Source organism: Panulirus ornatus, chromosome 7 (assembly GCF_036320965.1).
Source record: "Panulirus ornatus isolate Po-2019 chromosome 7, ASM3632096v1, whole genome shotgun sequence".
NCBI lineage: Eukaryota > Metazoa > Arthropoda > Malacostraca > Decapoda > Palinuridae > Panulirus > Panulirus ornatus.
In genome coordinates, this window is record NC_092230.1 from 40,867,709 (window position 1) to 40,893,740 (window position 26,032).

At 39.5% G+C, this 26,032-nt stretch overlaps 1 protein-coding gene across 1 annotated transcript in view; it reads right to left on the minus strand.

Moving 5' to 3' along the window:
• The window catches only part of LOC139749554 (uncharacterized), a 41,332-nt gene extending 15,518 nt beyond the window's left edge, over positions 1-25,814 (minus strand). Inside the window, exons 1-6 of the mRNA XM_071663562.1 lie at positions 25,072-25,814; positions 17,283-17,397; positions 14,413-14,574; positions 13,283-13,392; positions 9,487-9,656; positions 3,089-3,268 (exon numbers count right to left, since the gene is read on the minus strand). Of these exons, the coding sequence (XP_071519663.1) occupies positions 3,089-3,268; positions 9,487-9,656; positions 13,283-13,392; positions 14,413-14,574; positions 17,283-17,397; positions 25,072-25,152 (818 nt within the window). The 5' untranslated portion in view covers positions 25,153-25,814. The remainder of the gene's footprint in view (positions 1-3,088; positions 3,269-9,486; positions 9,657-13,282; positions 13,393-14,412; positions 14,575-17,282; positions 17,398-25,071) is intronic.
• Between the last annotated feature and the right edge of the window lie 218 nt (positions 25,815-26,032).

A 26,032-nucleotide genomic window follows, 5' to 3' on the forward strand; every position in this document is an offset into this window, starting at 1 on the left:
ATCCCTATCACCCTCACATGGGCTTTACTGATGAGGAAGAAATTACATAACTACACCTTTTTTTTCCTTTTTACATGGACAACACATACACAAAATACTTTAGGTATATATAAATGATTTTTTTTTTTTTTTTTTAACTATTCGCCATTTCCCGCGTTAGCGAGGTAGCGTTAAGAACAGAGGACTGGGCCTTTTTTGGAATATCCTCACCTGGCCCCCTCTGTTCCTTCTTTTGGAAAATTAAAAAAAAAAGAGAGGGGAGGATTTCCAGCCCCCCGCTCCCTCCCCTTTTAGTCGCCTTCTACGACACGCAGGGAATACGTGGGAAGTATTCTTAATCCCCTATCCCCAGGGATAATATATAAATGATGTGATAAAGATATGCATGTAGGAAAAAATGCCTAAACATCTTATTTCATTTCTGGTGTCTTTGAACTGAAAAAAAAAGTTAAAATAATTGGGTAAGAGCTGATAGCAGTGAGACACCATAACATTATGCAAATGTGACTGATGCTGAAGAGATATACATCCATAACAAACTGCCTGGATATCTTACTTCCTTTATGGTGTGCAGGTAAAGGAGGCATGTAAAGAGAAGGATAAGAGAAGACTCTTTGGCCAAGGCCACTCCATTGATGGAAGTTCCCATAGAGAATGGACAGTAGAGATAAAAGTAGATGGAAAGATAGATAGATAGACAGATAGATGTGATTGTACTAAATAAAAAATATATATACAGTATCAGTTTTTTTTGTACTTGTTCATTGTTTCCTGCAAAGTGAAGGAGCAATAAGAACAGATGAAGAACGTCCTCATTTGCTCACATCTACTCTCAAGCTGTCATGTATAATGCAAGAAAACAAGAGCTCCCTGTTCAGAGCCAATCTTCACAGACCTTTACATGGTTCCCCTGACTGATTCACATCCCCTGGTTCAGTCCACTGACAGCACATCACTCTCTGTATACCACATCACTCCAATTTGGTCTACTGCATTCACAAATCACATCCAGTATTACTGTATTAATTTGTTCGATTTCCTAATACTGAATGTGAGGTGTGAATACAGTAGACCAAACTGAGTGATGTATACAGAGGGTGATGTGCTGTCGGTGGGCTGAACCAGGGTTTATAAATGTCAGGGGAAACCACAGAAAGGCCCGTGAGCCTGGCTGTGGAAAGAGGGTACTGGTTTTGGTGTATTATACATGACAGCTTGGAAGTGGATATGGGCAAAAGAGGACATTCTTCATCTGTTCTTGGTGCTATTTTGCTATGCAGGAAACAGTGAACAAGAACAAAAATGTTAATACTATATACATTGCTAAAACTGAGGTAGAGGCAATGTCAGAAGCGACTACTTCCCAGATTGCAAAGCACCCACATTCTCCACACTCGGTTGGTAAGAAAGCATGGAATATGCTTTTCACTCTTAGCCATAAAAGATCTGAGAAGGTTCTAATGCAATAAAACAATGTATGGTTGTTGACTATATCACCTGCTTATACCATGTGAGTCAGACTGCCTTCCTTGATGAATGCTAACCACAGTTTTCACACAATATAACCTTGCACAAGAAACTTCATTCATTTTTCATGAACACTGTGAAAACAAAATACCATATAATAATACAACATAAAGTGTAGGATATCTGTACTATACAGGTGTGCAGCAAAGATCAGTAAATCTGTCTCCCATTCAACTTCACTGTCAGTGAAAATATCAACCAGAATATGTTTTGGTAATTCAATCAAGATGGAAAAAAAATTACCAAATAATTATCAACCTTTAATGTAAAGGAAAACCAGCATGTTTGGAAAGCATTCATTTTCATTGTACTCATACTAAATTATATTACTTAATACTCATAGATTATGTGTAATAATCTATTCGTACAATTTTTTGGTTACTCAAGTTGGGCAGTTTGTGCTCTAGAAGGTGATGAAACTGCACTAGAGGTGTGAAGCACTTAATCTATCATCAAGACAACATCAGAGGTGTACAGTACTTAATATATCATTGCTTTCCATGTGTTGATAAAACCACATAGGTAGCAGCTAGTAAGTAAGCACCGACCAGGGATGTGTATTGCCAGCAAAACATGCATGGGCACTGGGAGGGTTAGCAATGGCTACACGGTGAGCCAGCACTTCAGTGGTTGTCAAGTTACTCTCCTTTGACTCAGGTAATTGTCTTTTCTTTCTGCCTTACCCACACATGGACTGCTGGTATTCTGTCCACAAACATACAATCTCTCCTTGTCGCAAATAACAGCTGATTTTACTGTGGTGAGCACTTTGCACTAGCCCTATCTTTTGGCAAAACGGTAGGAGCAATGGAGAGTAGTAGTAGATAGGAACATCAGACAGGAGCTTTAGGCAGAAATATAAGGTAAAAGTAGTAAGTTGTACCATTAGGCAGGAACAATAGGTAGAAACGTTAGGTAGAAGTAGTAGGTAGGAACATTAGGTTGGAGCCTCTGAAAACACTGTGCTAGAGTTGCCCTCTGCTAGTGGCCTGTTCAGGATGAGGCATTAAAGGTTAAGAAGCAGAACCGGAGTTCAACAGTTATGGAGATTCATTTGCTGTGGCCACTCCCTTAAGGGAGTTCCCAAAGGGACAGGGCATCAGAGTGCAGACAGATAATTAAAAAGATATGAATTATTTGTCTGCTATGTCAGTTAGTGACAAAGCATTATATTGTGCAGTATTGTACAAAGTCTTAAACAAGCTCTTGAACATATCTCCCTTCGTACTCGGCTAAATGTAGTTTACTTTAAATGATTTTACTTTGAATGCCATTTACACTGAACTTATCCCTCATTTAAAACAAAAAAATCTGTTGTTCCAACACACAGGGATATTCATCAATAAAAACTGAGCTGAAAGTACAGAAACAGACAGAAACAAGACCTCTTTTAATGAAACATCATGAAAGCTAATCAGAAAATTCAAGTGTGGACTTCTGTGCATAAGAACAGTTATCATTGTGTTTTGAAAAAACCTTACATTCACTATCTGATGAGACATAATTTATCTACCATCAAGTGTTCCTTTACCATAAAAAACTCCAACATAGCTCTACTTACCTTTTGCTATATGGTTGTAGTTCAGAGTTATCAGGACAAAACTGAATTGCAAAATGTAGGGCCAGTACACCATCTCTTTTCATTATATCAACATCTGCCCCACGTTCAAGTAGCTTCATAACAGCTTCACTCCAATTGCTCTGGACAGCTAACATTAGAGGAGTGGTTCCACCATCCATTCTGATATGGGATATAAAGCAAAGGTGTGAATTACTCGCTATATGAGAAATGCAACTGTGATTAAAAGCACTAATACTGTAAACTGACAGAACAAATGAGACCATGTGTGAACTACTGGTCAAGTTTATGCAAACAGTAAACTCTACTAAAGGACTAATAAGGAAAGGGGAGTATGTTAAAGCCAAAAGTCCATTAAATCAAATGTAGCCTATGGGCCATTTTTCAACTCTACCACCTAATGCCATTTTGAATTGTAAGGATGTATGTATATTTGTATATGTTGATATGTATATGTATATATATGGACGTGCAGTGTGGTTTCAGAAGTGGTAGAGGATGTGTGGATCAGGTGTTTGCTTTGAAGAATGTATGTGAGAAATACTTAGAAAAGCAAATGGATTTGTATGTAGCATTTATGGATCTGGAGAAGGCATATGATAGAGTTGATAGAGATGCTCTGTGGAAGGTATTAAGAATATATGGTGTGCGAGGAAAGTTGTTAGAAGCAGTGAAAAGTTTTTATCGAGGATGTAAGGCATGTGTACGTGTAGGAAGAGAGGAAAGTGATTGGTTCTCAGTGAATGTAGGTTTGCGGCAGGGGTGTGTGATGTCTCCATGGTTGTTTAATTTGTTTATGGATGGGGTTGTTAGGGAGGTAAATGCAAGAGTTTTGGAAAGAGGGGCAAGTATGAAGTCTGTTGGGGATGAGAGAGCTTGGGAAGTGAGTCAGTTGTTGTTCGCTGATGATACAGCGCTGGTGGCTGATTAATGTGAGAAACTGCAGAAGCTGGTGACTGAGTTTGGTAAAGTGTGTGGAAGAAGAAAGTTAAGAGTAAATGTGAATAAGAGCAAGGTTATTAGGTACAGTAGGGTTGAGGGTCAAGTCAATTGGGAGGTGAGTTTGAATGGAGAAAAACTGGAGGAAGTGAAGTTTTTTAGATATCTGGGAGTGGATCTGGCAGCGGATGGAACCATGGAAGCGGAAGTGGATCATAGGGTGGGGGAGGGGGCGAAAATCCTGGGGGCCTTGAAGAATGTGTGGAAGTCGAGAACATTATCTCGGAAAGCAAAAATGGGTATGTTTGAAGGAATAGTGGTTCCAACAATGTTGTATGGTTGCGAGGCGTGGGCTATGGATAGAGTTGTGCGCAGGAGGATGAATGTGCTGGAAATGAGATGTTTGAGGACAATGTGTGGTGTGAGGTGGTTTGATCGAGTGAGTAACATAAGGGTAAGAGAGATGTGTGGAAATAAAAAGAGCGTGGTTGAGAGAGCAGAAGAGGGTGTTTTGAAGTGGTTTGGGCACATGGAGAGGATGAGTGAGGAAAGATTGACCAAGAGGATATATGTGTCGGAGGTGGATGGAGCAAGGAGAAGAGGGAGACCAAATTGGAGGTGGAAAGATGGAGTGAAAAAGATTTTGTGTGATCGGGGCCTGAACATGCAGGAGGGTGAAAGGAGGGCAAGGAATAGAGTGAATTGGAGCGATGTGGTATACCGGGGTTGACGTGCTGTCAGTGTGTAGGTATGTATATTTGAGTGTGTGGACGTATGTATATACATGTGTATGGGGGGGGTTGGGCCATTTCTTTCGTCTGTTTCCTTGCGCTACCTCGCAAACGCGGGAGACAGCGACAAAGTATATAAAAAAAAAAAATGGACGTGCACGTAGGTATATATGTGTGTATATGAGTGGATGGGTCTTCCTTCGTCTAATTCACGGTGCTACCTCAATGAGGCAGGAAATGGCGATCAAGTGTAATAAATAAATAAATATATATTATCATTATTATATCATATGTGAATGCTGTTTCCTAAGCCAGCAAGGTAGCACCAAGAAACAGATGAAGTATGATCCATCCACTCATATACACACACATATATATATACATAAACACAGATACAAGTACATTCATATTTTTTATTATACTTTGTTGCGGTCTCCCACGTCAGCGAGGTAGCGCAAGGAAATAGACGAAAGAATGGCCCAACTGACCCACATACACATGTATATACATAAATGCCCACAAACACACATATACATATGTATACATTTCAACATATACATACATAGACATAAACATATATTCATACTTGCTGCCTTCATCCATTCCCGTTGCCACCCCGCCACACCTGAAATGGCATCCCCTCCCTTTGCGCGTGTGTGAAGTAGTGCCAGGAAAAGACAACAAAGGCCACATTCATTCACTCATTCACACTCAGTCTCAAGCTGTCATGTGTAATGCACGTACATATATACATATTACATAAAAAAGAAATAGTTTCTTAGAATACTGGCTCAGGCTTACATAAGTGCACTTTTCTTATAAAAACTGCATTACAAATATAAAACCAAAGAAAAGGGCACTGATTCATGTGATACAAAAAGCCAATCTTGAACAGAATGTCCTGACAGTGCATGATCCAAAAGAATAGTAAGCTCTGGCACACTAAAAGTAAGTTGAGCGATGACATCTAGCCGTGAGTAGGCCATTGCAAACACAAGCGGTTAATGAAAGGTGAATGATGGCCAGTATTTTCCCACTGGAAATTCCTGGCTAGATTAAGGTTCTGAACAATACATCTCATGTTCACAGGACAAACAACAGATGAAAGAAATTGAATTTGTAAACATTTCAGTACATATGGTCAAATTCTACACATATTCTGTTAAAGGTAAGAATTTTTTAATTCATTCACTCATTACAATGCCCTCATCTTATATCCTAATAGGCAACCAATCTGCCTTATTCTTCTATAAATGTTTATATCAACAGCTAACACACTAAAAAAGTATATCCAACATCCAAAGGCTGACACTTAGTGAATCACACCTTATAATTATGATGTCTCCACAGAACTTCATCAAGTAAAATCTATTAGTAGTCCAGTGGTAGACCTGTAATGCTTTTATAGGTCACATTATTACCTAAAGAAAGAGAAAGGTCAAATATTGCTGTGGTAGGTTTGAGGGTTAGAGGCGCATTAGCATTACATGAATGCAAAAAGTTTAACAAATACAAAGATGCATCATGCTATTCTGTATGAGCCATCCCACTATATACTGGATGACAAGACACTGAATACATACATACAGAATGAAGTGAATACATGGCAAGAAATAAGGCTGTTTGACATATGATAGAACATGGAAAGTGAAGGGTGGAGTGATGAGACCACACAGGCATGTGGAAAACATGACTTAGAATGTCTATATGAGAGTTAAATCAAGAAAAGGATTGGGAAGATAACTGATAAACCAATAAGAGTCAAAGGCTATGAAGCTACAAGGGGTGTTTCTAATGCTAGACAACATTAGAAATGTAAGAAAAATGTGCAGAGGCCAGTAAAATTCTATCTACCTATCAATATCTGGGAAGCCTGTTCCCAAATGGAACTCCCTCAAGGGAGTGGCCATGGCAATAAAGACTTCATAACTAGTGAACTCCAGTGCCACTTCTTAGCCTTACCCTTAACAGGCCACTGGCAGAGGGCAAGTCTAGCACAGTGTTTGCTGAGGGTCCTACCTAATGTTCCTACTGACTACCTCTACTTAATGATCCTGTCTAAATGTGCTTATCTTCTACTTCTCTCTATTGCTCATATCATTTTTCCAAAAGGCAGGGTTAGCACAGAGTGCTCACTGCTAGAAAATCTAGATTTACAAAGAATGAGCCGTGTGAGTTAAGTTTTGTCAAGTATTATGTGTGACAAGGAGAAACTGTATGTTTGTGGACAGAATGCCACTAGTCCACATGTGGATGAGGCAGAAAGAAAAGACAGCTACCAGGGGTCAGAGGAGTGCAACTTGACAACCATTTACGTGCTGGCTCACTAAGCAGATGTCACAAACCCTCCCAATAAGCAGGCAGGTAGTACTGGTAATATACCTCCCTGGTTGTTGGCTGCCTGCCAACTACTACCTACCTACTAACTAACTACTATACTACTATTTCTACCACCTACTAACATTCCCTTTTCAAAATCTTCACATTACAAAATTTTTACATATATGGGGTTGTTAGGGAGGTAAATGCAAGAGTTTTGGAAAGAGGGGCAAGTATGAAGTCTGTTGGGGATGAGAGAGCTTGGGAAGTGAGTCAGTTGTTGTTTGCTGATGATACAGCGCTGGTGGCTGATTCATGTGAGAAACTGCAGAAGCTGGTGACTGAGTTTGGAAAAGTGTGTGGAAGAAGAAAGTTAAGAGTAAATGTGAATAAGAGCAAGGTTATTAGGTACAGTAGGGTTGAGCGTCAAGTCAATTGGGAGGTGAGTTTGAATGGAGAAAAACTGGAGGAAGTGAAGTGTTTTAGATATCTGGGAGTGGATCTGGCAGTGGATGGAACCACGGAAGCGGAAGTGGATCATAGGGTGGGGGAGGGGGCGAAAATCCTGGGGGCCTTGAAGAATGTGTGGAAGTCGAGAACATTATCTCGGAAAGCAAAAATGGGTATGTTTGAAGGAATAGTGGTTCCAACAATGTTGTATGGTTGCGAGGCGTGGGCTATGGATAGAGTTGTGCGCAGGAGGATGGATGTGCTGGAAATGAGATGTTTGAGGACAATGTGTGGTGTGAGGTGGTTTGATCGAGTGAGTAACGTAAGGGTAAGAGAGATGTGTGGAAATAAAAAGAGCGTGGTTGAGAGAGCTGAAGAGGGTGTTTTGAAGTGGTTTGGGCACATGGAGAGGATGAGTGAGGAAAGATTGACCAAGAGGATATATGTGTCGGAGGTGGAGGGAACAAGGAGAAGAGGGAGACCAAATTGGAGGTGGAAAGATGGAGTGAAAAAGATTTTGTGTGATCGGGGCCTGAACATGCAGGAGGGTGAAAGGAGGGCAAGGAATAGAGTGAATTGGAGCGATGTGGTATACCGGGGTTGACGTGATGTCAGTGGATTGAATCAAGGCATGTGAAGCGTCTGGGGTAAACCATGGAAAGCTGTGTAGGTATGTATATTTGCGTGTGTGGACGTATGTATATACATGTGTATGGGGGGGGGTTGGGCCATTTCTTTCGTCTGTTTCCTTGCGCTACCTCGCAAATGCGGGAGACAGCGACAAAGTATAATAAAAAAAATAAAAATATCAATCTAAACTCTCTTCTGAGCATAAACCCAATTTCTTATATAATGTGACATATGTTCTTTTAACCATATAACAATGTTATATGGTTGTGAGGTTTGGGCTATAGACAGAGTTGTGTGGAGGAGGGTGGATGTGTTGGAAATGAGATGTTTGAGGACAATATGTGGTGTGAGGTGGTTTGATCGAGTAAGTAATGAAAGGGTAAGAGAGATGTGTGGTAAAAAAAAAGAGTGTGGTTGAGAGAGCAGAAGAGGGTGTTTTGAAATGGTTTGGTCTCATGGAAAGAATGAGTGAGGAAAGATTGACAAAGAGGATATATGTGTCAGAGGTGGAGGGAACGAGGAGAAGTGGGAGACCAAACTGGAGGTGGAAGGATGGAGTGAAAAAGATTTTGAGCGATTGGGGTATGAACATGCAGGAGGGTGAGAAGGCGTGCAAAGAATAGAGTAAATTGGAACAATGTGGTATACTGGGGTCGATGTGCTGTCAACTGATTGAACCAGGGCATGTGAAGCATCTGGGGTAAACCAAGGAAAGTTTTGTGAGGCCTGGATGTGGAAAGGGAGCTGTGGTTTCGATGCATTATACATGAGAGCTAGAGACTGAGTGTGAATGAATGTGGCCTTTGTTGTCTTTTTCTAGAGCTACCTCGCACGCATGCGGAGGGAGGGGGTTGTCATTTCATGTGTGGTGGGGTGGCGATGGGAATGAATGAAGGCAGCAAGTATGAATTATCTACATGTGTATATATGTATATGTCTGTGTATGTATATATATGTATACATTGAAATGTATAGGTATGTATATGTGCGTGTGTGGACGTGTATGTATATCCATGTGTATGTGAGTGGGTTGGGCCATTCTTTCGTCTATTTCCTTGTGCTACCTCGCTAACGTGAAAGACAGTGACAAAGTATAATAAATAAATATAATAAATGTTCTTTTACTGTTAGTTTGTCCGTGCACATATTCTAATGATACTTTATGCCTCATTTTCTGATCACATACAACTCATCAAGAAAGCTCTGTGCCATGATATATGTATAATCAGTGAATACACTCCGTTTCCTTCCACAAGTTCAGTCTCTTTTCAATTATGTGACTTAAAATTAGAAATATATTAAATTAATTACCTTGCATTTACATCACTGCCTTTGTCCAGGAGCAAGTTAAGAACTGGGAGAGCACCACAAACTTTGGACTGGCGATACATACATACATGAAGAGCAGTACGAGAAAAATCATCAACCTTATCAACTTTTGCACCTCTTTCCAGAAGCAGTTGTGCAATCTCCAACAAACCCTGTGTGATAAAGAAATATAACATAACAGCCTCTTTACTTCCTTTTGTTCAAAATACTGCTATGAGACTAACTGTAAAATGTTCTCTGCTGAAAAGTGTAGTCAAGGGATTATTAAGTAATAAGTGTCTCTGAAACTGCACATTTACTCCAGTACAATAGGGATACAACACCTAAAAGTTATCAATGATAAGCTATAATCAACCAGGCTATTACTTAGGTGGCTTAGCTTGGTATTCAAACAATGTGTCAACTTCTATGGGATATAATACCAACAAATCCTATATCTGTATCCTTAAAATCCTGATAAATCAAACCTTTCAAAACTGATAAGTTCAGTGTCACCCTGGCCAGGTCAGTCCTCATATCCTTCATGGACTATTAAGTGAACAAGTATGTAAAGTGCTTTCCAACATGCTTAATAATACTCTCCCTACATATACCAATGGATTCTTAAGTTAAGTTAAGAGTTAAGACAGAGCATGCTATTCCATCTCCAGCACCAACCTTATCCATTCCCGGAAAAACAGCTCTTGGTCCAGCTCCACCTACTATGAAAAACACTGTATTCTTATGATCACAATCCTGCAGTAATCCTTTCTTGCAATATCCTCAGGAAAAAAGGGAAGCCTTGGCAGAAACTGCTGCTTTGGACATTTACTCCCTGCTTACTGAAATCGATAACAAAACCCATTATATCCAATATCTATGGATCCTTTCACATGTTGGACACAAGCATCACAACCATGTTCATAATCTTGTTATGAATATCTATTTGTTCCCATACGCTCACATCAGACTTGGTCTGCCTGAAGCCATAGTCTGCACCATCCTCAATGAAACATCCCATTATGGACTTACATCTTCATACGAGTGGTGAAAGACCTTGTAGCTGGAGTATTTACTATTATGACCATTTAAGGCTTACAAAACTCTAATGGAAAACACTAAAGCATGACTGTCAAAGCTAGTATTATCTTATATCTGACAGAACATGCCTCAGTTGCAGGTGTGTCTAACAAGTTGCAGAACTGTTAGACCCAAAACATTTGAAGTCTCAGCTCTGCTCTGCACATGACAGGGATATTTTTTAAAACTACACCACAGAGTGCCCCAAAATATGTGATTCCAGGCCTCAGAGCTTGAGGAATCAAGAATATGTGATCATTTCATTGATACTAATACTTAGTATCAATGAAATGATACTTATGAGGACATTATTTCCCAGTATCCATAAAATGCAATGCCCTGAGCCCTGCATTATCTGACTTGTACTCAGTAACCATTAATGCCAAAGATCATATCTCTTCCCAAGCACACAACTTTTTTCTTTAAACAAAGGTAGTTAAAACAGATGAGCAAATGTTTCCTTTCGAGAGCATATTAAAGGTATGTCTTTACTCATCAAGACAAAGAGTGAAGAAAGACTACGAAAACCTACATATCAGACATGTCAGTGCAGTCTGAAATGGTTTGGAAATATGGACGAAATTAATGTAGACTGACTATGAGGCTCCAAGTGTCAGAAGTGAAGGGATCAAGGAGAATTACAAATTGCGAGACTATGAAGATGGAAGGGTGGAGTAAATGAGGCTTTGGGATAACAGGGCTTAAACATACAGGAGGGTGAAGGCATCCCTAGACTAGAATGAACTGGATTTACATGGTACATAGGGAATGGGGGCAATGTGCTGTCAGTGGGATGAACCAGGACATATGGAGTGGTCAAGGTAAGCCATGAAATAGTATATGGGGCTTGGATGTTAGGCTATAGTTTCAAGGCATTATACATGATAACCAGAGAGCAGATATGTGCAAATGAGGCCACTGATTAATGTTCTTGATGTTATCTTGCTAAGGTTGGAAAAGCAATTAGATGTGAAACAAAAGATTAATTTTTGAGTCTTGACCACCCTCTAAGACATCCTCAAATATTGCACAAATTCAAAAAATCTCAAAAGTACACCAACCCAAACATCACTAGCCTTCCATGGATGAGGGGTGTCTGCATCAATGTCCCATATACTGTGCTGATCCATCTCCATGCTTTCACAAATGCCCCTATGACATTACTATAATTACCTTACAGCATGAACATGAAAACTTTGCAAAATTTACCCCCCAAATATGTGAATTACCTAAGTGTCAGTCAGTTTTGGGTTTCCCTCCCGCACAAAACCTAATACCTGATGAGTAAACTTTTAACATTTATAAAGCCACTCAATCTTACCAGGATCTCTCAGCAAGCATCCATGCTGTTGTTCTTGGCCAGCATGTAAGTCCTTAATATGCATATCACTCTACCATCAAGTTAACTAATGGGTACCCTCCGTTCTTTTTAACAATATCTTGTGGCCACCTCACTAGACACAGACATCAGTGAGGCTTTTATATAGTCAACAAATAAATCATAAAAGAATTATGAACAGTAAAGACCTTAAACCCCATCACAAAGCTCCATTTCATGACAATAAATGAATGAGAGGCATGTGCCACCCTCAGTTGCTTGGAACAGAATTACCCAAAGTCATGTGCACATGAGACTACAGGCATGTTTATGAGCATCAACTGTGCAGATTGGGCCACATCATGCTCCTGTCTACTAGCAGATGCTAGCAACATGACAATTTTCTATATACACTCCATGATTTGTCTACAACTGATTCTGTCACTGTAAAAGTAAGAGGATACTATTCACTTATTTCATGGATCTACCATGTAACAACCTACACAGGAATTTCAGTAAAATAATCCTTAACTTGAAATCATGACATCATGACAATCAGATAACTTGGTATTATCTCTCAATGATTTGTCTACAAGTGATTATCAGTCACTACAAAAGTAGGGGGTTACTATATACTTATTTCATGGATGTACCATATAACAACCTATACAGGAGTATGAATAAAATCATCCTCAACTTGCCATCATGACAGGAACAGGTAACTTGGTATTATCTCTCCTAATTGGTTGGTATTACTTGGTAGGCAGCCAACGACAAGGGAGGTATATTACCAGTAGCACCCGCCTGGGTATCAGAAGGGTTAGTGACAGCAGTGTAATGAGCCAGCACTTCAGTGGTTGTCAAGTTGCACTTCTCTAACCCAGGTAGTTGGCATTTCTTTCTACCTTACCCACACGTGGACTACGGGCATTCCGTCCACAAACAAACAATCTCTCCTTACCACTCATAACATCTAAGAACACTTAACTCACACAGCTCACTCTTTGTAACTCCAGATTTTCTAGTGGTGAACACTACGTGCTTGCCCTGCCTTTTGACAAAATGGGGAGCGTTAGGCAAAATTATTAAGGAGAAGTAGTAGACAGGAACATTAGGTAGGAGTAGTCAATAGGAACATTAGGTAAGAGCATCTGCAAACAATGCACTAGACTTGCCCTTTGTCAGTGGCCTGTTAACGGTGAAACACTAGAGGTTATGAAGCAGCACTGGAGTTTGTTAGTTATGGAGACTCTATTGCTGTGGCAACCATCTTGAAGACGAAAACAGGCATCAGAGATATAGATAGACGGACTGATCTCTCCCTATCAGTTTGATGACAATCATTATATCCAGGGGCTTACTGTTAATAGTACATTACCAGCTGACAAAAGGTTTACACACCTTCTCAGCAGCAACATGGAGTGGCCGCCCAGATTCATAGTCTTCACAATTTGGATCAGCTCCTGCATCAAGTAACAGCCTCACTATATCCAAATTCTTGTAAGCCACAGCTGAAAAACATCATCAGAAACATGAAATATTTCTGGAGTGATACTACATGTGTTTTCATTTAAAAGTACATTCATACATCAGTGCTGCCTCACTAAGCAGATGTCACTAACCCTTATGATACCCAGGTGGGTAGCACTGATAATATACCTCCTTGGTATGAGCCATGTCCAATAAAATCAAAGTAACAAGTACACTATCATTCTATTTACTGAGCCACTGTATATAAAGCTTCATTTGGCATTTATGTAACTAAGTGAACTGCAGCTACAAAACAATTCTATTACTATAAAACTGCATATACTTCTTGTAGAATTTACCATTCAAAAATCCACCTACTCTGCCTATCGATATATACTTGTTAATAGTCTTAATAGACCTCCTAAGGATTTCACATTTGTTCAGTAACAAAAGCAGACGTTTCACATGCCCTGGTTCAGTCCATTGATAGCATGTCGACCCCAGTATTCCACATTGTTCCAATTCAATTTATTTCTTGCATTTCACTCCATGCTTTCACCTCCAATTTGGTCTCCAGCTTCTTGTTCTCTCTACCTCTGACACATATAGCCTCTTTGTCAACCTTTCCTCACTCATTCTCTCCGTATGCCCAAACCATTTCAACACACCCTCTTCTGCTCTCTTAACCACACTCTTTTCATTGCCAGACATCTCTCTTACCCTTTCATACATCTCTCTTACCCTTTCATTACTTACTCGATAAAACCACCTCACACCACATACTGTCCTCGAACATCTAATTTCCAACACATCCATCCTCCTCCATACAACCCTATCTATAGCCCATGCCTCACAACCATACAATACTGTTGGAACTACTAATCCTTCAAACATTTTTGCTCAAATTAACCACATCCCCTTCCCACATTGCATAAGTGGCAACAGACATCAACAAAGTAAGTGACATTCATTTTCCCTATATTGTTACCATATATCAAAGCAGCTCTAAAGTACTAAATTTCATAGTTAATTCCTTGGTACTAATACTCATCAAATCAAACCTTTTGGTAGTGGCAAAGACCAGTTATCTCCTTCCACCATACTGGGATCAGCTCCAGCACTAAGCAAGAGCCTCACCACTTCACTATGAGATGGCCCTGAACCACAAGCCAGATGAAGAGCTGTTGTACTCTCATGTGTCAAGGCATCAATTTCAACATCATCTGAAAAATTTCAGATGACTGTATTACCTGTATCACAATTCATACATACAAAAAATTCACAACTTTACATCTCAATGTCCAATACTTCAGCTCCTTCTTTGAGATGTTCAGATACTAGAAATCTCACTTTAGAAAATTATCAGAAGTGTATATACATATCTTAAAAAACCAGAAGTATTTTCAGACCCATGGAAATCGACAGGGACTATCCTTATCCTACACATCTTTAAACAAAACAGCAACCTTCAGTGACTCCTACATTCAAACTGCTTAATACTTAACTCTTCCCTTTATTTCTTCTTAACTCCATATCTCTACCCTTATATCCATTTTTTCCCTATTGTCTTCTTGATGAAGATGATTCATTCTTTTTACACATAGTATAATTTCTTATGCTGAAAAAGCACAGGCATCCAATTCAGTATGTGATGGCCAACACAACTTAGAGAACACTAAAGAATATATCCAGCACTATCAAAGATCCAAAACTTCAATATCTACAAGAGAAAATATGCATGCACCACACTTAAATGAATGGAAGAAAACATAAACATACATTGAAATACCACAGCTCCCTTTCCACTTCCAGGCCCCACAACACTTTCCATGGTTTACACCAGACGCTTCACATGCCCTGATTCAATCCATTGACAGCACGTCGACCCTGGTATACCACATCGTTCCAATTCACTCAATTCCTTGCAAGCCTTTCATCCTCCTGTATGTTCAGGCCCTGATCGCTCAAAATCTTTTTCACTCCATCCTTCCACCTCCAATTTGGTCTCCCACTTCTCCTCGTTCCCCCCACCTCTGACACATATATCCTCTTTGTCAATCTTACCTCACTCATTTTCTCCATGTGACCAAACCATTTCAATACACCCTCTTCTGCTCTCTCAACCACACTCCTTTTATTACTACACATCTCTCTTACCCTTTCATTACTTAATCACATGACAGCTAGAGACTAAGTGTGAACGAATGTGGCCTTTGTTGTCTTTTCCTAACACTAACTCGCACACGCGTGTGGGGGGGGATTTCATGTGTGGCAGCGTGGCGACGGGAATGGATGAAGGCCGCAAGTATGAATGTGTATATGTCTGTGTATGTATATGTTGAAATGTATAGGTATGTATACGTGCGTGTGTGGGCATTTATGTGTATACATGAGTATGTGGTGGGATGGGCCATTCTTTCATCTGTTTCCTTGCGCTAACGCAGGGAACAGCGGCTAAGTATAATAATAATGATATTTAAAAAATGTTGAAATACATAACTCTTGGGTACACAAGGATATCATAGGTATGAATACTATAACTCTGTACTTATGGTCTGGTGTTCCTAGCCTCCACCTGCAAGTAGTGCCACCAGAAGTAAGAAGTCACCCTCAGAAAGTACAGCAAAGTTGAGGACCTTCCTCTCCTAAAGGAGTCCACCTTACCATACTCCCATGTAGATCATAGATACAAGAGTTCCATAAAAAGGGTCTTTGGGTTACATAACTAGCCACTGGTTCCCCCTTTGTAAACTCATGGAGGCATTCCTCATTTTACACATATTTCAATTCCTCAAGAAAACAATGACTTAATATACATATTTCGATACAAGCTGAAATTCTAATTCCCCTGCAATAATATCATGTTACTGTTTGGTCTTCAGCTCTTAAAGGAAGATAGAAGACTGACTAGAGAAATAGTTGAGAAAACATTGCATACAGCACCTAGCTTGAATGAAGAAGGGGGAACATGGTAGAAAGACAGCAATACATGTACGGAATTCAAAATCACTTAAAATAGTTCTTTAGGATGGGATACAAAACTTTCATGCAAAGGAGCTGTTAAAATGTTATATAAAAAAGAAAAAGACAAGCAAAACCAAATCATATACTAGATTTTCATAATTTTTTTGTGCAAATGAGGTATGTGTAGTCAGAGTATATATTACTTTTACCCCTTTCATGTCAAACAAAGGAGAACATTTCAAATAAAGCTCTTGCATCTGGTTTCACATACGTAGCCCTATGTCCCTTATATAGGAATATGTGAAGCTACAAGTGACAGTATTCTTGTCTCTTGTCATAATGCTACCATATTTCAAACACACTTACCGAGCACATCAAAACAAGAGAGGTAGATTTCAGTTTGAAATCCATTGCATCCAGGGTAAGAGTAATTCATGATCTGATTGTACACATGACAAATTTATCTATCCTTGGGAATAGAGAAGAAAAAATACAACCCACATATCTCCTGAATATCATAAAAGGTGACTAAAGGGTGGGAGATGGGGGCTGGATAGCATCCCCTTCTGTATTAATAATTTCCAAATGAAAAACAAGAATGAGCTTAGCTAGGATTGTTCCCCTAGGGCCCAATTCTGTTCCTGGTGCTATCTTGCTTCTGTATTAATAATTTCCAAATGAAAAACAAGAATGAGCATAGCTAGGATTGTTCCCCTAGGGCCCAATTCTGTTCCTGGTGCTATCTTGCTAAGGCAAGAATATGCAAGGACAGAAAGTGTAAGAATGAGTGAAAGGAAATACTTCTGCATAAAGGTCAAGAAACAAGATTAAAGAAGCAATACTAAAGGAAATATACAGTAGGAAGGGCTAACATAGATGAAAACAGAAACAACTCAAAATAAATACAAAGAGAGAAGATTAACAAAATTAAATCTACAGTTCTATACTGTATAGACAAACTCTTTACCTGCCATGAGCAGCAACCGAACACATTCCACATGACCACCTTCTGCAGCCTCGTGCAAAGGACGCCAACCCCGGTTGTCATGACCATTAGTTGGATGACCTGCCTGTAAGAGCTCCTGAAAATATTCAATAAAAAAAATTTACGACATAAAAGCATTACCAGTGAGAAACTACAAACAAAAACACAAACTCTAAAACAAAGGTCTATTTATTGGCCTAAAATATCAACTGTTACAGAGAATCTCTACCTATATTGTCAAGCCACATTGCTACATACATCACTGTTTTGAAAAGTAATATTCTATTATCTATTTTTACCATACTTTGTCGCTGTCTCCTGCGTTTGCGAGGTAGCGCAAGGAAACAAACGAAAGAATGGCCCACCCACCCATAGACACATGTATATACATACCCGTCCACACGCACACATATATATAACTATACATTTCAACATATACACATATAAACATATAAAGACATATACATATATACACATGTACATAATTCATACTTGCTGCCTTTATTCATTCCTGTTGCCGCCCCGCCGCACATGAAATGATAACCCTCTCCCCCCACATGCGTGCGAGGTAGCGCTACGAAAAGATAACAAAGGCTACATTCGTTCACACTCATTCTCTAGCTGTCATGTACAATGCACTGAAACCACAGCTCCCTTTCCACTTCCAGACCCCACAAAACTTTCCATGGTTTACCCCAGACGCTTCACAAGCCCTGGTTCAATCCAATGAGAGCACATCGACCCCAGTATACCATATCGTTCCAATTCACTCTATTCCTTGCACGCCTTTCACCCTCCAGCATGTTCAGGCCCCAATTGCTCAAAATCCCCTTCACCCCATCCTTCCACCTCCAATTTGGTCTCCCACTTCTCCTCGTTACCTCAATCTCTGAAACACACATCCTCCCTGTCAACCTCTCCTCACTCATTCTCTCCATGTGACCAAACCATTTCAAAACACCCTCTTCTGCTCTGTTCACCACACTGTTTTTATTACCATACATCTCTCTTACCCTTTCATTACTTACTCGATCAAACCACCTTACACTACACACTGTCCTCAAACATCTCATCTCCAACACATCAAATATTTTATATAGAAACTTTTCCTGCATTTCAAGCTCCAGTACTGTGTTTAACAGTGGTGTTTCGTATCCCTAGTTATGGACATGTCCTATTGGTTACAACCTACCGACATCATATTAGACTACAGTAACCAACATAACAAGATACTTTTAAAGTAAATGGGAAAGAGTGTAAATACAGTCAAGAGGTGATAGGTAGCTATCATTATATGTGAGTATGGCATCTACAACTCTGGACATATATCAGTTAATCAGGAAAGGGAAGAAGAATACCATGAGAAACAGCTGTCATTATATGTGGGTATTTGCACATAGTCATGAAAGTGAAGAAAAGTACCATGAAAAATATGAAAACATATGGTTATTAGAGAGTAACTATGTACGGATAATGTACACCACCACTACCTAGCCTTTCTTCTATGGTTATTAGAGAGTAACTTTTTTTTTTTTTTTTTTTTTTTTTTTTTATACTTTGTCGCTGTCTCCCGCGTTTGCGAGGTAGCGCAAGGAAACAGACGAAAGAAATGGCCCCCCCCCCATACACATGTACATACACACGTCCACACACGCAAATATACATACCTACACAGCTTTCCATGGTTTACCCCAGACGCTTCACATGCCTTGATTCAATCCACTGACAGCACGTCAACCCCTGTATACCACATCGCTCCAATTCACTCTATTCCTTGCCCTCCTTTCACCCTCCTGCATGTTCAGGCCCTGATCACACAAAATCTTTTTCACTCCATCTTTCCACCTCCAATTTGGTCTCCCTCTTCTCCTCGTTCCCTCCACCTCCGACACATATATCCTCTTGGTCAATCTTTCCTCACTCATTCTCTCCATGTGCCCAAACCATTTCAAAACACCCTCTTCTGCTCTCTCAACCACGCTCTTTTTATTTCCACACATCTCTCTTACCCTTACGTTACTTACTCGATCAAACCACCTCACACCACACATTGTCCTCAAACATCTCATTTCCAGCACATCCATCCTTCTGCGCACAACTCTATCCATAGCCCACGCCTCGCAACCATACAACATTGTTGGAACCACTATTCCTTCAAACATACCCATTTTTGCTTTCCGAGATAATGTTCTCGACTTCCACACATTTTTCAAGGCTCCCAAAATTTTCGCCCCCTCCCCCACCCTATGATCCACTTCCGCTTCCATGGTTCCATCCGCTGACAGATCCACTCCCAGATATCTAAAACACTTCACTTCCTCCAGTTTTTCTCCATTCAAACTCACCTCCCAATTGACTTGACCCTCAACCCTACTGTACCTAATAACCTTGCTCTTATTCACATTTACTCTTAACTTTCTTCTTCCACACACTTTACCAAACTCAGTCACCAGCTTCTGCAGTTTCTCACATGAATCAGCCACCAGCGCTGTATCATCAGCGAACAACAACTGACTCACTTCCCAAGCTCTCTCATCCCCAACAGACTTCATACTTGCCCCTCTTTCCAGGACTCTTGCATTTACCTCCCTAACAACCCCATCCATAAACAAATTAAACAACCATGGAGACATCACACACCCCTGCCGCAAACCTACATTCACTGAGAACCAATCACTTTCCTCTCTTCCTACACGTACACATGCCTTACATCCTCGATAAAAACTTTTCACTGCTTCTAACAACTTGCCTCCCACACCATATATTCTTAATACCTTCCACAGAGCATCTCTATCAACTCTATCATATGCCTTCTCCAGATCCATAAATGCTACATACAAATCCATTTGCTTTTCTAAGTATTTCTCACATACATTCTTCAAAGCAAACACCTGATCCACACATCCTCTACCACTTCTGAAACCGCACTGCTCTTCCCCAATCTGATGCTCTGTACATGCCTTCACCCTCTCAATCAATACCCTCCCATATAATTTACCAGGAATACTCAACAAACTTATACCTCTGTAATTTGAGCACTCACTCTTATCCCCTTTGCCTTTGTACAATGGCACTATGCACGCATTCCGCCAATCCTCAGGCACCTCACCATGAGTCACACATACATTAAATAACCTTACCAACCAGTCAACAATACAGTCACCCCCTTTTTTAATAAATTCCACTGCAATACCATCCAAACCTGCTGCCTTGCCGGCTTTCATCTTCCGCAAAGCTTTTACTACCTCTTCTCTGTTTACCAAATCATTTTCCCTAACCCTCTCACTTTGCACACCACCTCGACCAAAACACCCTATATCTGCCACTCTGTCATCAGACACATTCAACAAACCTTCAAAATACTCATTCCATCTCCTTCTCACATCACCACTACTTGTTATCACCTCCCCATTTACGCCCTTCACTGAAGTTCCCATTTGCTCCCTTGTCTTACGCACCCTATTTACCTCCTTCCAGAACATCTTTTTATTCTCCCTAAAATTTACTGATAGACTCTCACCCCAACTCTCATTTGCCCTTTTTTTCACCTCTTGCACCTTTCTCTTGACCTCCTGTCTCTTTCTTTTATACTTCTCCCACTCAATTGCATTTTTTCCCTGCAAAAATCGTCCAAATGCCTCTCTCTTCTCTTTCACTAATACTCTTACTTCTTCATCCCACCACTCACTACCCTTTCTAAACAGCCCACCTCCCACTCTTCTCATGCCACAAGCATCTTTTGCGCAATCCATCACTGATTCCCTAAATACATCCCATTCCTCCCCCACTCCCCTTACTTCCATTGTTCTCACCTTTTTCCATTCTGTACACAGTCTCTCCTGGTACTTCCCCACACAGGTCTCCTTCCCAAGCTCACTTACTCTCACCACCTTCTTCACCCCAACATTCACTCCTCTTTTCTGAAAACCCATACTAATCTTCACCTTAGCCTCCACAAGATAATGATCAGACATCCCTCCAGTTGCACCTCTCAGCACATTAACATCCAAAAGTCTCTCTTTCGCACGCCTGTCAATTAACACGTAATCCAATAACGCTCTCTGGCCATCTCTCCTACTTACATAAGTATACTTATGTATATCTCGCTTTTTAAACCAGGTATTCCCAATCATCAGGCCTTTTTCAGCACATAAACCTACAAGCTCTTCACCATTTCCATTTACAACACTGAACACCCCATGCATACCAATTATTCCCTCAACTGCCACATTACTCACCTTTGCATTCAAATCACCCATCACTATAACCCGGTCTCGTGCATCAAAACCGCTAACACACTCATTCAGCTGCTCCCAAAACACTTGCCTCTCATGATCTTTCTTCTCATGCCCAGGTGCATATGCACCAATAATCACCCACCTCTCTCCATCAACTTTCAATTTTACCCATATTAATCGAGAATTTACTTTCTTACATTCTATCACATACTCCCACAACTCCTGTTTCAGGAGTATTGCTACTCCTTCCCTTGCTCTTGTCCTCTCACTAACCCCTGACTTCACTCCCCAGACATTTCCAAACCACTCTTCCCCTTTACCCTTGAGCTTCGTTTCACTCAGAGCCAAAACATCCAGGTTCCTTTCCTCAAACATACTACCTATCTCTCCTTTTTTCACATCTTGGTTACATCCACACACATTTAGGCACCCCACTCTGAGCCTTCGAGGAGGATGGTCACTCCCCGCGTGACTCCTTCTTCTGTTTCCCATTTCCCGTAACTATGTACGGATAATGTACACCACCACTACCTAGCCTTTCTTCATGTGAAAGAAATTTCCTAATAAATACACATCATTTTTTGCAACAGATGGTAGGTAAAAAGAAAAAAATACAGTGTTTTCCCCACTGGTACTAGCCACTCTCCCTTACAGTTACTCGAAGGGTGTGCAGCAAAATTTTACAAGCATATTCATGTTGTTCACTACCAACACTGAGCCTGTGCATGAGAAATGTGTAAAACTAAAGTTTAAGATAAAGAAAAAATATAACATTCAGTACATTCCCATGTGCCAAATGTGTTAACTGATCGCACTACAATTTAAGAATGTGTACTGTAATATTCATCTAGAAGGTTTTATTTCACCACAAATGCTAAGCATGGGAATGATATAGCAAGTATGGTTTGGAAATAAGTTCACAAGAAAGAAAGAAATATCTCTCCTTCAGTTCAGGAGCTATTAGATGTGTCAAATCCAACCCCTCTTCCCTCAGTCAACACTGGACCTGGCCAACAAAAAGGTAAAAAGGTCTGGCCAACAAAAAGGTAAAAAAAGTATTAATGAAATCTTTTAAGTACTTTCTGCTACTTCTGAATAATAATCTATCATTACTTTTTTCCACATGGTAATGAACATGGAAGCAAACCAAAGCTTAACCCTTTCAGTACATAACTGATTTTTGAGCCTCACCCAGTGTGCAAATACAGAAAACTATCTGTTTTATCACTGAAAATGTACATCTTTTTCTTATCGTAAGAATTAATACTTTAACATCTCTAGTGTAAACAAAATCATCACACAGATTGGCTACTCCTATAAGGATAAATTACAAAAAATTTCATAAACTCTTTTTACTATATGAGGAGGTGCAAAAACTATCAATAACATCATTTTTTCTTAGGAATTAAGAGTTAAACATTCATAACTTAGAAAAATATATCATCTAACTCAGTGACTGACCCTAAATGAGAGTGGTATGAGTATGACAGGTGAGCAGCAGCAAGTGCTACAGGTGAGGGTGGGAGCCATAGACTTTTTTCCACATCAGTTCTTTTATGAAATGTTTTCCTTTTACTTTATTATAAAAAAATTGAAAATGTGAAACCCTTTTTATATGTCCATACTGTAATCTGCTTTTTCCAAGTCACCTGTCTTTGAAGTGTTAATCAACTTGAGCTACATCCTAAATGAGAAAAGTTGGTAACTATTTACTGCATGGTTGCAGCAATTCTAACATGGTACAGACAACTTTAATTATCCAAATAATGCTCTGCAATTCTTACTGTCCTTCCTTGCACTACACACAAAATCAATCACTATCAAAAGCTAGTTTCAATAGACGGCTAAGCTGATAATCTACCAAAATAAAGATAAACATCTGCTGCATGTTCTCGCTTTGGGATCTTCATTCTTTTGTTATAAAGCTGTTATCTGGTGCATAAATAAGGAATTTAGAGTGTGGTTTATAGAAATAATCAAAACTTTTTATCACGTGATAATCAATAACCCAAAAGCGAATATAGTTATGAAGGAGAGGGTGAAGGGGGATTAAACAATAATAAAGTAAATATAAAAGAAAATAGCTTACCTAAATCAACACGACAGATGACTTTTGGAGTCTAGCACTGGATAATTTTACTCATTATTAGGGAGATAAATTCCACTGGATGGCACCATAAACAATTAGGTTCAAAAGGTAAATAAAGAGTTCAGATGTCTAAAAAAATACAGTTCTAGAATCTGGACCTATGTGGGACATGTCCCATTATGCAGTAATCTAATCCATTTTTAATCACTGCTATCTTAACTCACCCAACACATTTGCAAGACTCGGAAGATTCAGTTGTGTGTATCTTTCAAATACTACGACAGATGGCGCCATCCAATGGTATGCATCTCCATATCAATAACATAAAAAATCAGCTATCGCTAGACTCCACAAGCAAGCTATCTTTTTTAAAACTTTCCCTGGTATGTATAAATCTATTTACAAAGAGAATACAGCTTTAAAGAATCTGAACAAAGACCCAGGTGGATGCTTTGTGTCAAATGATTTTAAGATGGTTATCTACAAATGTAACCTTGTGTAAAACATTCGCAAATGAATTTGGAATATCATAAGCATCCCTTCTGTTCTAGCCTATAAATCACAAGAAAAGTAATAACAAATTATTCCTTACAGCCTGAACATTTAGCATACCATGGTTTTACTCCCAAAATTTCACTCTAGCTAATTCACAGCTCTGCCCACTTTGAGGGGGACTTCATTTTCAGGGAATACAACATGCTACAGGTAAAAACCCACATTTTATAATCAATTTTGCTAAGTGCCAGGAATCCATAGGTACTACTTATTTTGTATTACATCAAGATCATCCAAGTCTCCTTTTTGATGAATGACCAAATCTTAATGAATTATGAGTTTCTCTACAAAATTTACTTTCTTTTACAGTGAGAACCCAATGCTTTCCCTGATCTTCATAAACCTCAGTAATATAGCCTTATCTAATGGCTACTGGATATTGTACAGTGCAGTTTGCATAACATCAGTTGGTTAAAATGATATAAAGCAATATTAGAATATTCTCATATTATGACAAAACCTAAAAAGCTAGACTAACCTAACCAAACCTCCTCCACGTTTATGGAAGGTAGACCCAATCATACTTTACAGAATGACCACACTATATTCATATCACCGAACAATACATTACACTCATGTTCTGCCTTTCTCATTCTGTTTACTAAACAATTCATACCCACAGCAAAGGAAAAATTACTTACAAAAAAATTGAAGCTATTAAGAGTAGCAGAACTGAACTGGAAAATTACCAGAGATTTTTTGGCTATACTGAGATGAATAAGATGTTACGACCCATATCTAGCCTCTGACTTGACTTTTACGGGCATACTGATCAGGCCTCTAACCAAACCTAGTTATAAGTCATAATATCTAAGCCATCATGCTCATGGTTTTAAATACCTAACCTAAAATTTGAAGATTAATTTTTGGGAAGAAAAAAAATCCTTACCTTTAGTGCCCTACTGTCCCCCATGCGAGAGGCCAGGCCCACAGACGAGCACGTGTCATCATACGCCTCAGTGAAGTCCATATCGCTTCTTATATATTCTCAATCTATTTTTTGTTACTTGCTAGACTTAACTTTCCTGCTTCAAATTATCTTTTAAATTTCTTCCTCTTGCTTGACCTGGCATGTGTGTTTCCCCCCACACACACCACACCTCACGCAGGAACAACCTATGTTTCACAGCTCTTACTATTTGCCACGTTATGGATGGGTTTTTTTTCCTTCCTATGGAACACTTTCTCTCAATATGATCACAAAATAAATATATTCACTTTATACAGGATCTCTATTAAGTAGTTCAAACCATCTAGTAGTTTATGGGTACGGTGAAGGTCCTTCCTTATTTTACAGACCATGAGCACTACTCTCACATCTTTTTCTTTTGTCTTTCACTTGGGTGTACAGCTCTAAGGGTATAGGCACAGTTTCTCCAATGTACAATTACCGCGAGTGTGGAGTAGGATTAACTAACACCTTTCCTCCTCGAGTGGGGTCAATCGTACATGTCAATTAGGGTGTTTGTGTTGATCCAATTTGCCCCACATCGTCACAGACCTTTTCATGGAGCTCTTCTCCTCAGTCGCTGCGTTGTTGCTTAAGAACACACATAACACTTCTTTGAATTTTCTTAACGTACCTAAGTGTGTTTATGCCTGACACCCTTAGCCGTCGTCACTGACAGCGGCGGATTCTCCATGGAAGTTTTGTTTTGAATCGTAGCAAAACAGACGCAGTGGATCCGGTCAGATTTTCTGCCGGATCTAACCGGATTTACATGACGTCATCGACTCCTATATGCAAGATTAGAGAGAAGCAAGAGAAATAAGGTATCATTAATTACTATTGTTATTATTATTATTATTATTATTGTTATTATTATTATCATTATTACTATTATTATCAT